The sequence below is a fragment of the Myxocyprinus asiaticus genome, chromosome 42 (genome assembly GCF_019703515.2).
Source record: "Myxocyprinus asiaticus isolate MX2 ecotype Aquarium Trade chromosome 42, UBuf_Myxa_2, whole genome shotgun sequence".
NCBI lineage: Eukaryota > Metazoa > Chordata > Actinopteri > Cypriniformes > Catostomidae > Myxocyprinus > Myxocyprinus asiaticus.
In genome coordinates, this window is record NC_059385.1 from 30,048,285 (window position 1) to 30,066,722 (window position 18,438).

The following is an 18,438-nucleotide window of genomic DNA, read 5'->3' on the forward strand; positions in this document are numbered from 1 at the left end:
CTCTTTTAGTCTTTGTTCTGGGGAGTTCAGGTGCATATGAGGTGTTCTTTGTGTCTCCAAGCATACAGACTGCATTTTTTTTGCTTGCTTTTTCTGTATGTTCTACAGCAGTGCTTAGGGGACCTGGAAGGCAATAAATTAATAGTGAATTCTTCAGAAAATATGCTTCGTGCTTTGTAAACTGCTCAAGAATCTATCTTCGTGGGCGCAGTATTTCTCCCCTTCCACTGTTTCATCTCTACCGTACATGTGTGCGACAGGGTTGTGCACCATTGGGAACAGAATTGACAGTACCTTTTGTAAATTCCAATGCAATTCCTGAATTAGCATTTAGGTAGTAAACATGATGCAGTATTGTAATTTGAATTTAAAAGCATAGTCCACCTTAAAATTAAAATTCTATCGTTATTGATTCACCTTTGTGTTGTTCAAAACCTATATGACTTTCTTTCTTCTACACTCTCAGTACAAAAAGCTACTGTTTAACCCTAAAATGCATATGTGGGTAAAAAAGTGCACAACTGTACTTTGCATAATAATGCACTATAATATTGCATGACTATAATTTGCATAAAATGCACTGACCGTAATTTTTTTATGAAGAGTAAAAGTGTTTGGGTTTTTTCTGAATTAAATAAGGACAGTTTATGACACCATTGTTGTCAGGTTTTATTGCCGAGTTAAAATAAGTTATTGTAATTTTGACCAACTGTTTTCGAGATTTTGGTCTTTCTCCATTAAAGCTGATAGGAGCTGTACTTGTATCCTGCTTGTATCCAGTAAAGAGACAGAAGAGACAGCTGCGTGGAAGTGTTAGAAACATGGTCGCAGATTGACCTGACTTACCTTAAAGGTACATTGGTCACTTCTTAATTAGGAATTTGGCCCACCCCATAATGTGCGAGAGATTAAAAGAGAGAAAGCCACAGAGTGCGCAACTGTGACTGTATGCAGCACATGTAAGCGCGCTGGTTTGAGATGCAGGCTTGAGCTACGGTGGTGCAGGACAGTCCAGTGATGGATGCGCTTGCGAGATGACTCATAGACGACATCACTCATATCCCTTCATGCATAGGACTCAGCTGCAGTGCATTATCCCCTCCTCATGCACGGGATTTCCCGGCCTCTTTGTGGCCCCTCCTCTTTTGTGGTGAAGTGACCATCTGAACCTCATTACACACAGGCACCGAGGAGCCCACAGGTGGCCATCAGGTGTAAGGAACGACAATGCACCGCACAAACAGGAAGTGAACTACAAACAACCTTAACGACTGGGGAGTCTTTTTTGGTCATATTAGGTTTAGGTGTAGGGGTAAATGTAGTTTGTCTATGGGACTCTAAATAAACACAATAAACACACTGCAGTGATGTCCATTTACTGTATGTTAATATTTTATGGGTGCAAATAGTGTCTGAAACTACTTGCACCAGGGTGCTAATAGTATCTACCATTATTTGCACCAGGGTTGGGGTGCAAATAATATTTGCCACTATTTGTACTGAGTGTAAATAGTATATATCATTATTTCCACCAGGATGCAAATAGCATCTGACAATATGTGCACCAGGGTGCAATTAGTATCTACAATTATTTGCACTGGGATTGGGATGCAAATAATATCTGCCACTATTTGCACTATTATTTGCACCAGGGTGCAAACAGCATATGCCTTTTTGGAATGAGTGTTCCACGTGTGCAACTGGCCACACTACGCAGCTATGTGCACCCAGTAGTCTAGTGGAGCCAGACACAGCTACAACAAAATGCAAATTAGTTGTATTGAGACATTGCTTGGAGGGTAGTGCACATCTAGAGTTGCCACAAAGTTGCCGCAAATAGCTTGTTATTCGCAGCAAATGTTTGCTAGAAGTTTGCAGCTCTTCACCGGTAGTGGTGAACCTGCAGCAAACCATTGGTGACAATGAAGAGTTTGCTTTAAAGCGCATTTGCATGTGAAACTTAATAATTGGTGAATTTGCAGCAAGTATGTGGCAACTCTAGATTTTTGTAAGAGTGGGCAACCCGAATTCAGCTTGTGACATTGTGTATATGAGAGCTCGATGCTCTTAAACAGCAAAAACACTGCATGTGTTAGTCAATAAGGACACTTGGAGGTGGCTCAACCAATGGTGTGACTTTGGGGCGGGACACATGTAAGACGAGGGGAGTGTTTGGGAAAGATGTTTGGAAAGAGTTATGTTGGCTTGTCAAAGCCAACATACTGTACTTCAACATATTTGGTTTATTTATTTTTGATTTTTTTCCTAAACCAAGACCAAAATTATCAACTGTAAATCCTCAAAAGAGCTTTCATGCAACATCCACCAAACTTGGTACAGACCTTCCTACTGTTCTGACTCGCATTTTTATTTTATTTTATTTTATTTTATTTTTCTGTAGTGGACAATCAAAACTCAAAAAATTAAATCAAAACTCCAACTCCAAAATGAAGTTCTAATGTGCTTTTTCATTTTCACAATTGGAATACTCTATGTTGATTGCTAGTTAATTAAATTAGTTTTGGAGCTGTAATTTGCATTTGCTCATGTGCATGAGACACATCGAGCTGTGGAGTTTAAAGGTGCTGTATGTGATTTTAGCGTTCTGAAGTTATCACGTGACAGCCACGCCCCCTCATCCCAAAACCCCGCCCTCCAAAGACAATTTTGAGACCAAAACCGAGCAAAAGAACAGCATTGTTTGTTCCTGTGGCTGTCAAATTCAATAGTGGCACAATAGTGCCCTCAACTGACAAACATTACGAATCATAGCCTCAATGATCCGCTTCAAATGAGAACGAGCAAAATGATTGACAGGTGAAAAGCGTCAATGTTCGCAGTCCGCAAACACATTTTTGTTTGCTGTTTACAAAGTCTACAGCTGTTACCTGAGATAGCTCACAGCTGTGAGCCATCTCAGGACACTTATGTCATTAATACCTGTAAGGGAGTAGTTTTCCATGAAAAAAATAATTCACTTACAACAAATGTAAATGCTGAGTAAAGTTGAAAGGATTTAAAATTCTTTCAGTTTTGTGTCATTTTCCTGTCCAGCTTTATAATTGGGGTTGTTGTCAGGTAAATGTGTATTTATTTATTTATTTTTTTCATGGTTTAATAGCTTGTCTAAATGTATTTGTACCAAATACATTAGGCTTTTCAGTATTTGGCTTTCAAATTATTATTTGGCAATTGTAAATTGACTTTCAAATATACTGTAAACCTGACAAGAAAAATATTCACTTGAGTAAAAAGACAACTAGCCCTGTTCTCCCCTATAATAAATAAACTGATTGACCAAGCAACTCTTCCACTGTGAATTACTCTAATAAAACGTTCTTCGTCACATATACATCATCCCTAATCATGTCAACAGCACACATCATTCTCATAAGTTCCATATCCCTGATTGATTTGACGCTCCTGTTATTGATTGACAGGTGGAGCTCTCCGACAGCACTGCCCACACCATTACCGACGCCTACGCTGGGAAAGAGTACATCATCCAACTGGCGGCCAAGGACATGGAGATCGGCACTTGGAGTGACTGGAGTGTGGCAGTCCACGCCACTCCTTGGATGGAGGAACCAAAACCCATAACCTCCACCACTGAAAATGACGTTATCCCAGGTATGCATGGGGTGTCAATTGTACACACGCTCTCCTTTTCACCATAATGACGGTTTTGTGTGCCCCCAGTGATCTCTGTTCTCATCAAACTGTAATAGCAGCTGTTAATGAAGAAAAAGTGTCTAAGGGGATTAACCTAAAAGTCACTCTGCCCTCTACTGTCAAAGAGGGTTAATAACACATGAATAGTTGATGTAATGTGAGGTCAGTGATGAACTGTTAAAGGGATAGTTCATCCAAAAGTGAAAAGTTTCCTTTTGTGCTTACACAGGCACAGAAGACACAAGGGAACTGGCATATATCCAAAAACTATATATTTACGCACACTTTGTAATGCACAGAGGCAGAATAAATATAATTAAACTGGAATCAGTTGTGAGAAACAATGTAGTATGTGTGCAAAGTGGATTATAGATTCTCATGTATACCACCCCCCCCCCCCCAAAACAAACAAACAAACAAACAAACAAGAAAAACACAGATTGTTAGAAAAATAGCAACGTTTAAGATGCAGAGTGAAAAAGAGGGCATCCCGAAACAGTTGTGCCAGTGCAAAAGAAAATATATAATGTGAGCATCCAGTGTTTTAAGATAATATAGAGATATTAGTCTAGTCATAACTCATAACATCAATTCATAATATAACATTCTACTAGTCTATTGAGCCAGACTTTTGACTAACTACATACAATCTGACCTACTTTGTTATTCTTGTGAAGAACCGCTCACTTAGACAGAAAGAGACTGACAAGCCTAGTTTCCAACCACCTATTTTGTTTTCGACAAAGTGAAAATGCGTAAAAATTGTTTTGCGAAATTGGCCGTCTTCTGCCTGTTTCCATTCAAATGGCCTTTTATTGAAAAAATGGTGTGCGTGATGACATCATGCCTGAAAAAAAAAACCACTTTGATGCATAAGTTTTGGTTTATTGCAAAAGAAATCTGCCCTTCAGCTGTTTCCATACAGAAATGTGTGTTTATCGCTAATTCACCTCCCAGATGTCCCTAATTTTTTTCCTCCAAAGTTTTGGTAAAATGGGGAGAGTACTGAGACAATTCATTGAAATTAGCCAGCTTACTGTCATTTTAATTTCACAAATAAATGCAATCAGAAGATGGAATTGCAATCAAAAGGGAGCAGTTGCCCTTCTGATAGGACTGTCATATTGGTCCTGATGTTGCACCTGTCACAGGTTAACACCAGTTCCGACCAGAAAGTGAATCGTCATGGCCCTGTTCTGGCAACCTGCACCAAGTAGTGGGGAAACTTTCGGTCTTAGTATAAGGACCATCCATCAATGTGTATGTACTGTGTGCACAGCTATTAAAGAAAAACTGATGCTGTGTAATATCAGGGTTTACATATATGATACATTCCTGATATTCAATAGGTTATTTTGAACAATCATCTAATCTAATGCATCGCCATCACAGCTGCATAATGTCCCGTATATTTGTCCAGCAACTTTTAACGACCAATTGAACTTGATTTTCATCTAAAATTAATTTTATCGTCATAATGCAATTTACATTTTCTGAAGAAGCTCAGCAAATGTGATCCGAGGAAAAGAGGGTTAGATTTAAAATATTTAAAAGTTTTAAAAGGTTCAAAAGCTCGTTTTCTGAAAGTGAGCTCTGCATTGGACAAATAGTTCTGAAGTGTAGAAATGTCATTCAGCTGACTTTATTAGTCTGCAGAACAGGGTAAGGCTAATTTAAGTTTGTGTAAAGAAAAGGCATATATAGGTCTAAAAATATAATTTTTTTCATTTGGTAATGTATTTTTTTAAATTATTTAATGCGTTTTTCGTTGGTTAATTTATTTAATTTAATACAGGGAATTTTGCCAGCATTTTTTCAAAAGTAAGCTAAACAATAATTTAACATAACTGTTAGTGTTTCAAAAAAGCACACTGAAGCGTTTCTTCTAGTATTGTGTATTTATTTTTAATTTAAAACCTCCTTGTGCACAGAAATGATATGTTTTTTGTATTGTGGGCTAATTCCGTGACTGCCGTCTATTATTTTGAATGGTGTGTAAAAGCAATTTTAATAAATAAACGGATGTCTACCGCGATTAAATTAATCACAAACAATGGTGATTCATTTGTTCTCTGTGCATTTGTCAATGTGCGTGTCTTGATACGAGATATTTGTATTGGTACTCCTGGAAGTGTCATGTTTGCAGTGATCGGATCTTTAATCCATTCAGATCAGTCCATAATCATGTACAATAAATTGGCTTTCAAAGATGTATACCTTGTCATCATGATTAACACAGGCTAACGATTGGGGTAAATTCTGTCATGTGACACTATATTTTTGCGTTAATGCCAATTTTCTCGACAAAAAGTGTTTCCAACCAGTTTTTCGCAACATTTGATGTAACGACATAGAGTTTATGCGCTAGAGTTAAATGGAAAAATATTATGTCGACACGTGAAATTCTGGCAATAATTTGCGTTTCCATCAGCTTTATTTTGATGCGCTAAAACTTTTTTCCTTGGATGGAAACGTAGTTTGTGTGACAAATAAAGCGATCAACCAGTTTGTTTTGCTGTTACATACAGTTGAGGAGCAGATTTATTTAAAATATTATTATCTAGAGTCATCAGAGTCATCAGAGAGGGAATTAGCTGCTAATCTGCTAGCGATCAAGATAGATTTGGAATGCGTTTGGGAAAAACTGAAGGATTTGGAGAATCGTAATCGAATTGTTGGAATTCCTGAGCATGAGGAAGGCCGAGATATGGTGAAATTCCTAGATGAGCTCTTCCCGAGTCTGCTCGACATAACAGGCTATAAGCTGGAAATCGAGCGAGCTCACAGAGTCCCGGCTCAGAGATCCACGGAGGGAGACAGGCCCTGATCAATCCTGGCCAAATTTCTGAGATCATCCAATAAAGATCTCGTGTTACGCGAGGCGAGGATTAAAGGAAAGCTTTCTTGGAAGAACCACAGCATTTTCTTGTTCCCAGACTTTGCGAATTCGACAAGAGAGAAACATGAACGATTCAGGGAGTGCAAGAAAATCTTACATCAATGGAAGATCGCTTTTGCACTGATGTATCCAGCCAAATTGAGAATAGATACTAAGTAGAATTTACATGCCCACAGCAAGCATTGTCATACGTAAAAACATTGGAGAGAGTAAGCCATTTGGTGATTTTCATGTTGCCACCTAGTGGACCTGTCTCGCTGAACATACACTCGACTGTCCGAGGAAACTAGGCGCCTTTTCATTTCGCTTTGTGCTGGTTCCGCCTAGTGGCTGGAGTTTGTTTTGTGTAATATCATTTCTTCGGGACAGCTTGTGGATGAATCTGCTCATTTTGGGTGTTTATACCTCCTGTTGGCTGGAGTTGGTTCTGTGCAATACTTCTTGCAGGACATTTGAGTGAGTTTGACTGCCTGAAAGCCCATATTGGCTACTCCTGAACTGAACGGCCCATTTTTTGTGTGTGTGTGTGTGTGTGTGTTGGTTCTGCTAGAGGCTGGAGTTGTTTTGTGGAGGAACACACCTTCGAGACAATTAAGTGGATGAATCTACACTTTTTTGTGTGTGTGTGTTTATTACGCTTATGGGCTGGATTTTTTTTTGATAGAAATGTTTTTGCTGTGTAATTCTGTCTTTCAAAATCTGTATAGAAGCACCGGACTTGAGCAATCCGATGGCAAAGTTGTCGCGGGGGCTCTCATAGGTGTACATGGACTGTTTCAGTTAATCTTAAAAAACAAGCCCTTCCCAGACTTCCGAGGTTGCCTATTAAAGCCTGTAGATTGATTTTCATCCGAAGGGAGCGGGTCGCTTTTGCTGGGAAAATACAAAGGATGTGACGTTTATGCACGCTCCCGAGAGCCTTGCCTCAGACAGAAATAGCTTCTCTTCCACTATTCAGCAGCGACAACAAACTGCAACACTAGGTAACATTATCTTAGAGATGGAATCCAGCAAACATCCAGCTCCCAGCACAACACCAACTCCTACACAAACTCAGAGTAAGCCAAAAAAAAAAAAAAAAAAAACATTTATCTACTGAATCCCGTCTGGCTAAGCGGGAACGTAATCGTGGTCAGGTGAAAACTAGAGTGAACATTGGCAGGGCATTTGATTCCTAGATGGACCTTCGTTCGGTTTTGGGGATCAAAACCGACTCTGAATTGGTGTTGTTCTTATTGGACAGGTAAGCTTACTTAACTGCAAAGCGTGTGAAAAATAGTGCCATAAGCATTGATCTGTATAATTTTAGCTAACTTGATCTTGCCTGCTAACGCTGATGAATTGCAAGCTACCTTGCTTCGTAACTTTCAAATAATTTCAACGATCTTCTCTTTATACTAAAAGTCAGGTATACAGGATAAATTTAAGCAAATACGCTGGTTTCTTGATCGTAGTACAACATATGACAAACAAAACATAAAATAGTGCAACATAACAGTGCAGTGCAACAGTAAACTGTCAGGAATAGTTCAGTAGTATGTAGCTGAATTTGTGTATCAGTATGCTATGTTAGCTGATAAGTAGTTTTAGATTAGTCTCAAAGTTTGTAGTAAAACAATCAGAACTGTGTAATTTTAATTATGCTACCTCATCTGTCAGCATGATGCCGGTGGATCACGTTCAGTCTCTTTGTACGTTACGTCATTGTTTTGGCTGATGCTCATTCGCTCGCATCCCTATGGAGTGTGTGCATGAGCGCGAGCACGAGCAACAGATAGCTGGCTGCAGTTCACTTAATGGCCACAGGTGTCATTAATAACAAGAGTTTCTGAATCTTACATACTGCACCTTTAAACATAAGAAATATGATATAGTGTTTCTTCAAGAAATGCATCTTTCCCCATAGGAAGCTGAAAAATTTGGGAAGATATGGGGTGGCATGTTTTCTTTAGTGCTGGCTCGAGTAAGAGCAGGGGAGTCATAACACTGATAAGTAAGCATCTACAATTCAAATGTCTCAAACAGATAAAAGATAAATTAGGAAGAGTCATTATTGTTTTAGCAGAGGGCAAAGGTTGATTTTGGCTAATATTTGCACATCCAATGCTGATGATCAGGGCTTTTTTATAGATCTTGAAGGGATGTTGCAAGGTGCTGGCACCCCTCATGATATAATTTTGGGAGGAGCCTTTAATCTATTGATGGACTCAGTCCTTGATAATAGTGAAGCAAATGTGTGTAAGCCCCCTAGAGCAACATTGATGCTTCATAGGATGTGTAAAATTCTTGGTCTTACAGATATTTGGAGACTTTTGAACCCATCTGGCAGGGACTATTCATTTTTTTCATCAGTACATAAGATTTATTCTAGAATATATTTTTATATATATATATCTAAGTCCCTCATTTCATCAGTTGTTGGTTGCTCAATTGGAAACATTTTAGTCTCAGATCACGCCCTGGTGAGTTTAGAGGTGTTGCCACATATGGAGAATAAGAAATCATATAGTTGGCGCATTAATGTATCTCTTTTGCAAAATCCTGAATTCCAACAAATGTTAAAGGCTGAAATCATTGTTTATATGGAGACCAACTGGTCCTCAGTATCTTCTGTGGGCGTGGCTTGGGAGGCACTTAAAGCGGTTCTTAGGGGCCGGATACAGTATGCCTCATTCATCAAAACTCCAAAGCACGAGAACTCGTGGAGTTGGAATGGAATATTAAAAGCGCAGAGGCAGAGCTGAAGCGCTGAATGTCATCTGATGACCTCAGAGAATTGACCCAATTGAAATACAGATAATACTATTTTGTCACGGAAGGTGGAGTTTTGGCTATTCAGGGTAAGATAGTCATATTTGGAGTCGGGGGACAAAGCAGGGAAGCTTTTGGCTAGATACATAAAGCAGAGAGAGTCTTTTTCTACCATACCCTCAGTGAAATCTGCTGGTGGTAAAATATTTACCTCAGCCGTTGATATTAATAATGCTTTTAAAGAATTCTAAATTGATCTTTACAGTTCCACATCTTTGTCTACCGATGAAGATATAAGAAACTTTGTGGAACCATTAGAACTCCCTAAATTGACTAATGAGCAAAAAAAAAATTCTTGATTATGAGATATCGATTCAATGATCTCGATTCAGACAAACGTGTACTGGACGGCTTAGTTGAATGATTTAATAAGACCTTAAAAAATATGATTCGATAGTTCGTACACAAACATGCTGTTATTTGCAGTGCAAGAGGTCCCGCAAGCCTCCATGGGGTTTTCTCCATTTTAATTGTTATACAGTATGAGCATAAGCCCTGTGGCGTCTTAGACGTCATGAAGGAAAATTGGGAGGAGGGACCTTCACAGAGCAAAAATGAAATTCAATACATTCTTGACCTGAGAGCAAAACTCCATACACTGGGGCAACTATCACTGGAGAATTTGCTACAGGTGCAAGAAGATCAATCCGGCTGTATAACAGGGGAGCTTGGCTACAGGAGTTTGCACAGGGAGATAAAGTACTTGTATTACTACCCACATCGAGCTCTAAATTACTTACAAAGTGGCAAGAGCCCTTTGAGGTCACACGGCGAGTTGGAGAAGTAGATTATGAGGTAGTGCGTATGGATATGTGGAGATGAGGGCGTGGTCAAGCGCCCCTTTGGGGAGAGAGAATGCGGTAAGGACCTCCACCTGAGATGAATTGTGACTAATTACCATTTCCATGTTCACAATGAGAGTCGGGGGAGATGAAAGACGACCCTGTCCACCGAAAGAGAGAGAGAGCCCGGTTGAGAAGCTGTTTGTGTGTTGGCCGCTGCCATGTTTCAGCGTCTTAGTGTTTGAATTGAAGCTTCACCATTGCGCTTTAAACTAACATGTTTATTTTCTGTTAATAAACAGTGACATTCCTGAGTTGGATTCCGTGTCCCACTTCCTCCTTTTGACCCAAATATGAACATCTGTTACATATCTACTCTGACTAAGGTCTATATACTTTAGAAATATAGTCAACTCTCCCAGTGACAAAAGCCCAGTGTACTTGTGGAGTGGTCCTTTTGGGGCGGACAAAGAGAATCAGGATTTGAAAACCCTCGTGATACCACAAGTAAATGTTGTTTTATAAATAGCACTGGCAACTTGACGACTGTTATTTGAAGTAATATCTGGTGATGGCTGCCCTGTATTATTTGATCCAGTAGACAGTATTGAGTTTCCATCCCCCCACCCCCATGCACTCAGTATATTTAATCCACACTATAATTGGAATGGAGGACAAAATGTAAGTCAGCAGAATCACATGCTTTCCATGCCTGTAGCTTTGTGAGTGGCATGTTAAAACACCCTCTAAAAGCTTTTTTCCCTTCTCTCCTGGGCAAAACAAGCAAGTGTCCTGCAATCATTTCACCTTTTACCTCATAGTGTTATTTCAGCTTTTTTATTTGGTTAATTTGAGATGAGAGTCGTACCGCAAAACAGCTCTGTCTACTTTATCTGAGCTGTTTTCTACAGAGTAATTTCACACATCGTCACACAGCACAAATAATACAATAATCAAGCAATATTGAAACAATAAGTAATATCTACTTATACTTGTGAAGTTCAATCAAATGTACAACTGCACAACACGAACAAGCTCAACTAACCTTGAAGCAATAACTGTACTGCTTTGAACGTGCTCCATTGCATTTTGTTTTATAACTCTAATATTATTCTAAAACTCTGTATCATTAAGATAATCATATAAATTCTACTGTATTACAGTCTATCTCATATGCAGTCTCTTCACCAAGGGCATAAAGTCTGGACCACTTTGCAGCTTATTCTGTGCAAAAACCACCCACTTAGACTTAAAGAGACCATCTGACCAACATTGAAAACAATCAAACCACAATTAATTTAGTATTTTATGTGCAGTTTAGGGGTGCAGAAATATTATGTTGATGCTGCCACAACACTGCCCTGCAAGGACAAAACACAGTTACTGCAGATTTAGTCAGATCTGTGTTATGACCGAAATTGAGTCTCTTAGATCATGATCTGTCCCGTGACAGAAGGTTTTGGCTTAACAATGCCTAGATTCAGAGAAAAAAGAGTGAGACTATTTTGTAATCAACATTTGGCTGGACAATCACACAACCTTGAAATCATTGTTCTCAGTTTCAGTGTTAGCGTAGTTACTGCATTGTGATTTTGTAGGGCAGAATAGTACACTGGCATGAAATAAAATATCAAATAATAGCTGTGGCAAACGGTTGTACAGAAAACACTTATGAAATTATGGCAAAATTTGTTGGGATTGTGAACGGAAGTTCTGCTAGTGGATGTACTGTGTACTTTACTTTCAACTAAGTTATTCAAAAAAACCTCTGAAAATGTTTTAAAAAATGTGATGGCATGGATCTCGCAAACACTGGCAAATACAGTGGCTAGTTATTTCTCAAAAGAGCTCATTATAGCAGCCTGGTACCTTGTAATCATGACTTTGTTTCCTGGCAGACGGATAAAAAAAAAAATGTATACCTCTGACTCCAGGAAGTTGTGTTGGACCCAGCCAATCAGAGTGGACCTGGTGATTTTTAGCCAACTATTTTTGCAGCCTGATCTGATAAAAATTACACAACTGTGGTGATATTTTTGCAAAATGATATTAAGTGGTTCCTGACATGTGTCATGGCAGTTTGTGGCAAAATTGAATGTGAAATTTAATGTATTAAAAGTGAGTTAAATGTTCTTCCAAACATATGAGTTTTTTAAGGTTATTGCTCTATCAAATTTTAAATGAACAAAACCGAGCTCCCTACCCTAAACATTAAACCTAAACTGAACCATAAAAAACAAATGCAAGATGAAAAATGCAATTGCTGAAGCAATCACTTCATTTTGTGGTGCTTCCATAACACTTTCAGTTCATGCATCGACTTGTGTGCTATTCAGAACTCGTACCCTTGTCCTTTGCATTGCAAGTGCAACGCTCCATCAGTTGAACTACTGCTCAGTTTGATTGCGCATGAAAAAGCTTGTAAATGTATTGTAGTTGGCTATGTAATGCAAACGTTAAAATGTATCGCCTTCCAAGTTGTGCACTATAATACAATTTTTTAGATATCATAAGCCCAGTTTCAATGTTGTGTCTAATCTAATTTAAGGAAAATTACCTTTGTATCGATTGCCAGATTGACATAATTGTGCATAAGTAGCAGAGTTGTTGAACTTGTGCATTACAGGTAGTGTGGTTGAACCTTGGATGTAAAACACTTTTCTGCTAGAAATGGTTAGAAATTTCTCATTTTCATGGCAGAAACCACCCCTGGTCCACCCTCAGCTGCTCCACGAGTAGGTGAACCCACAGCAGCTTGCTCCACCCTCCTCTGGTCCACCCACCTGCTCATGGCCTGCGTCCTGCTGTCCATCATGTGGTACGTGAAATCATCAAAATACTATTTTCCCAAACTAAACATCTCAGTCCCAATTCTAATGCATAAAAGGATGTGGTGTACATGCTTTCAATGTCTGTACAATGCATGAGGTATTAATGTAGTCAGAAATGGCATTTATGAGTGTCAGAAGAGGTTTACCACATTATTCATGCTGCTTGGCTACATTTATTAATTATGTTCCATACTAGATGACAATACACTTGAGACACCAGTAAATGCTCCACTCAAAGTTAGGTTGCAGAACCTGCATGCATGGTTTATTAAAGGGTTTGCTTACTTACAGTACATCTGTGTCATGTTTGTTCGCCTTAGTATATAGACTTTTGCATCTTTCAATTTCCCACCTGGCTTGCACAATATGATTTTTCTACTTATTTGAAACTTCTTGCCCATCTTAAAGTAAACAGGAACAACAGGAAGATGGTGATACACTTGATTATCGTGCTACAGTTTGTAATTGACTATGAGTAAACATTCAGAAAGAAATGTCACTATTAGGCCGGATCACCCAATGTCACTATTATAGGCCGATATTTATACACTCACCAAAAAAAAAAAAAAAAAAAAAAAAAAGGTTGCTCTTGCATTTTGGGGAATTTTTCAAAAATTTGATCAAATTTTGGTTATATTCAAATGATAATGATTATATACAGTATTTTATGTGATTTAGCTATATTTTTCTTTAGAAATATAAAGTTACTTTAAAATTTGATCTGTTTAATATATACATGCATATGACTTTTGTTGAATGGAATGATATGTGTTGGTTTTCCTTTCGCACATGTGCATTATGTCTGCTTGCCAGCTATATTCCAACATGCGGTTTCCTGGTCCGAACTCCAGTCCGAATCCAAATTTTGATTGCGTCTTCAAACACGAGTTAAATTGACTGGTCCGAACCTGACTTTTATTGAGAGGTCCGAACCCAAGATTTACTGTTTGGTCAGAACCTGAGTTTTAATGACTGGTCCAAACCAAAGTTTTACTGCTTGGTCCGTACCCGAGTTTGACTTCCTGATCCGAACCCAAGTTTAATTGCTTGGTCCGAACCCAAATTATGATTGCTTGGTCAAACCTGAGTTTTATTGACTGGTCTGAACTGGAGTTTCACTGACTGGTCTGAACGTCATGGTTACTTGTGTAACCTCTGTTCCCTGATGGAGGGAACGAGACATTGTGTCGATGTAGTGACACTAGGGGTCACTCTTGGGAGCCCGAGACACCTCTGGTCTTTGATAAAAGACTAATGAAAATTGGCGAGTGGTATTTGCATGCCACTCCCCCGGACATATGGGTATAAAAGGAGCTGGTATGCAACCACTCATTCAGGTTTTATGCTGAGGAGCCGATATAAGGTCTGGCCATTTCAGCGGGTAGTTCAGCGTTGTGGTAGCAGGGACACAACGTCTCGTTCCCTCCATCAGGGAATGGAGGTTACACAAGTAACCATGACGTTCCCAATCTGTCACTCACTCGACGTTGTGTCGATGTAGTGACACTAGGGGTCCCTATACGAAATGCCACAATTGGCTGAACTGTGTTATGTGAACTGGCGGTGTGTGGTGGGCAGACTACTGTGTGCCTCATAGCCAGCACACCAGGCCGACACGTAACCTCCCCCAACATAGTTATGAGTGTCGAATGGCCCTTTTTGGGGACAAGTCAACTACCCAAGAGTCATTGCCTCTTTAACCCTTCTCTTTTTTCCACTCCCTAAAAAAGAAGGGGGATTACCCGACTGGGCCGCCAGGTCTAGTCGGGGGGTGTCCCTCCCAAGGGGAAGAAACAGTGGAGACCACACCTCACCCAAAGAGAGGGGGGGATATTTAAGTGGAAGGATACGTCACATGGTCTTTCCAACCATGTGGAGATTCTTCAAGGTAGATCCTGCCCAATGGGGGAGGAGTTACTACAAACATGGAGACTGGGGCAGAGGGGCTCTACCCAAGGAAGACGCAGTTTGCCAACAGGGAAACGAATTAGCGGAAGATATATATCGCATGGGGTTAGCCTTACAGGGAACCGCCACATGCGGAGCACCTACCCCAGAACAGGACTCTTAGTTAGCACGTGTACTGGGCCAGCAGCGAATCTCTCAGAAAACTCGACTGCCACAGGGCTTGGAGGAAGTCAACCAGGGAACAAACTTTTGAACACTATTGGGAATTAATGCCGCACGTCTTTAGCTCAAAAGGAGGTGGAAGGCGCTATGTGCAAGTGATACACCTGGCCGACTATCCCGGGCTTATCCGCTTGTGTTGCATGCCACTACCTGGGATGAAACCGGTTCCACCCAGAGGTTGTAGAACCTTGCAAAGGTGTTGGGTGTTGCCCAGCCCACTGCTCTGCAAATGTCTGTTAGAGAGGCACCCCTGGCCAGGGCCCAGGAAGCCACTACACCCCTGGTAGAAGGTGCTCATAGCCCTACTGGGGGTGGCATGTCCTGGACATGATATGCCATGGTTATGGCATCAGTGAGCCAATGGGCGATCCTCTGCATGGAGACAATGCTTCCTTTCTGCTGTGCACCAAAGCAGACAAAGAGTTGCTCAGAGATTCTAAAGCTCTGCATGCGATCAAAATAGATGCATAAAGCGCTCACCGGACACAGCAATGACAGGGCTGGGTCTGCCTCCTCCTGGGGCAGCACTTGCAGGTTCACCACCTGGTCCCTAAAAGGGGTGGTGGGAACCTTGGGCACATAGCCCGGTCGGGCCTCAGGATCACGTGAGAGTAACCCGGACCGAACTCCAGCCACGTTTCGCTGACAGAGAACACTTGCAGGTCTCCTACCCTCTTGATGGAAGTGAGTGCAGTCAGGAGGGCAGTCTTCAAGGAGAGTGCCTTAAGCTTGGCTGACTGCAAAGGCTCAAAGGGGGCTCTCTGTAGACCCTGAAGAACTACAGAGAGGTCCCATGAGGGAACGAGGCGTGGTCTGGAGGGATTCAGCCTCCTGGCACCTCTTAGGAACCTGATGATCAGGTCGTGCTTCCCTAAGGACTTACCGTCGACTGCGTCATGGTGTGCTGCTATGGCGGCAACGTACACCTTCAAGGTGGAAGGGGACAGCCTCCCTTCCAACCTCACCTGCAGGAAGGAAAGCACTGATCCGACTGCGCATCTCTGGGGGTCTTCCCATCGGGAAGAACAGACGACACTTAAAGGCATACAGGTGCCTCGTAGAGGGGGCCCTAGCCTGAGTGATCATGTCTACAACCGCAGGTCTTCCGCGTCCCATCCAGGGGCCAGACATGGAGAGTCCAGAGGTCTGGTCGTGGGTGCCAGAGGGAATTCGCCAGTGGGGAGCTGTCACGAGGAGCGTGAGGTCCGAGAACCATGTCTGGGTGGGCCAGTAGGGTGCTACCAGGATGACCTGCTCCTCATCCTCCCTGACCTTGCACAGGGTCTGTGCAAATAGGCTCACTGGGGGAAACACATATTTGCGTAGGCCAGGGGGCCAGCTGTGTGCCAGCGCATCAATGCCGAGTGGGAGGATTCTTGGAAGGCGAACAGGTCCACCTGTGCCCGTCCAAACTGACTCCAAATCAGCTGGACCACCTGAGGGTGGAGTCTCCGCTCTCCCCTGAGGGTAACCTGCCGTGACAGCGTGTCCGCTGTAGTGTTGAGGTTGCCCGGGATGTGAGTGGCTCGCAGAGACTTGAAGTGCTGCTGACTCCAGAGGAGGAGACGGTGGGCGATTTGTGACATACAACGAGAGCGCAGACCGCCTTGGCGGTTGACATATGCTACCGTTGCCGTGTTGTCTGTCCGAACTAACATGTGCTTGCCCTGGATCAACTACCGGAACCTCAGCAGGGCGAGCAGAATTGCCAACAACTCGAGGCAATTGATGTGCCAATGCAGTCGCGGACTCGTCCAGAGGCCGGCGACTGCGTGCCCATTGCAAATAGCACCCCAGCCCGATTTAGAGGCATCTGTCGTGACCACGACGCGCCTGGAGACCAGTTCTAGAGGAACACCTGCCCATAGAAACGAGAGGTCGGTCCAAGGGCTGAAAAGACGGTGACAGACCGGCGTGATGCCCATCTCGGGACTCGAGTCTGGAGCCAGTGCTGAAGCGGCCTCATATGCATCAACCCGAGCGGGGTGGCCACCGCCAAGGATGCCATATGCCCCAGGAGCCTCTGTAAAAGTTTCAGTGGAACTGCTGTTCTCTGTTTGAACGCCTTCAAACAGGCCAGCACCGACTGGGCACGCTCGTTCGTAAGTAGACTGAGTCCAACTCCAAACCGAGAAAAGAGATGCTCTGAACCAGGAGGAACTTGCTCTTTTCCCAGTTGACCCAAAGCCCTAGTCGCTGAGGTGTGAGAGCACCAGGTTCCTGTGTGCGCACAACATGTCTCGAGAGTGAGCTAGGATTAGCCAGTCGTCGAGATAGTTGAGAATGCGAATGCCCACCTCCCTTAACAGGGCAAGGGCAGCCTCTGCGACCTTCATGAAGACGCGAGGAGACAGGAACAGGCCGAAAGGGAGGACTTTGCACTGATACGCCTGACCCTCAAATGCAAACTGCAGGAAGGGTCTGTGTCGAGGAAGGATTGAGACATGGAATTACGCATCCTTCAGGTCTACCGCCGCGAACCAATCTTGATGCCGGAGGCTCGCCAGAATGCGTTTTTGCATCAGCATCTTAAACGGGAGTCTGTGTAAAGCCCGGTTCAGTACTCGCAGGTCCAAGATTGACAGCAACCCACCGCCTTTTTTCGGTACGATGAAGTAGGGGCTGTAAAACCCCTTCTTCATCTCAGCTGGAGGGACAGGTTCTATCACGCCCTTCTGTAGGAGGTTAGCGATCTCCGCGCGCAAGGTAGCAGCGTTTTCGCTCTTGACCAAGGTGAAGTGAATACCGCTGAACCTGGGCAGGCACCTGGCGAACTGAATCGCGTAGCTGAGTCGGACGGTCCGGATCAGCCATCGCGACGGATTGGAAAGTGCAAGCCACACGTCCAAGTTCCGCGCAAGGGGGACAAAGGGGACAACATCGTTGGACGTACCAGCAGGTGGGGCCTCGTGGCTGGGCAGAGCTCGAGGTGCCACACCACGTCATGGCCGTGCTGAGTCTAGGGACATCGAAGCACTTACCTGGCTCCTTGTGACCACCCCCGGAACAGCCTGGGATGGGGGAGGAAGAGGCCTGTCCTCGTAACCCGTGGAGACTGCCACATCGGGGTGGCTGTGTGCCACAGCTGGGCGCTCAGGGGCGGAAAGGCCACCGCTGGAGCGCCAATCCTGCAAGAAAAAACCCATGGACGGCAGTCGTGGTGACACACCGGGTTTGTGACCCAGGGAGGAAGGAAGCCACTCTTTTGCTGAACTGTTGGGTACCGCAGCCACTTGGGCATGTGGCGAAATCAAACAATAAGGCAACAAAAGATTTTCTGCCCGGCCCTCCACCGGGAGATGGAGTGGTCTTT

The 18,438-nt window shown here is 42.7% G+C and overlaps 1 protein-coding gene across 2 annotated transcripts in view; it reads left to right on the forward strand.

The window, feature by feature from the left end:
* The window catches only part of LOC127432365 (ciliary neurotrophic factor receptor subunit alpha-like), a 349,211-nt gene that overhangs the window by 324,044 nt on the left and 6,729 nt on the right, over positions 1 to 18,438 (forward strand). For both annotated transcript variants that reach the window (XM_051683348.1, XM_051683349.1), the window contains 2 exons: positions 3,441 to 3,630; positions 12,865 to 12,982. In XM_051683348.1, the coding sequence (XP_051539308.1) occupies positions 3,441 to 3,630; positions 12,865 to 12,982 (308 nt within the window). The remainder of the gene's footprint in view (positions 1 to 3,440; positions 3,631 to 12,864; positions 12,983 to 18,438) is intronic.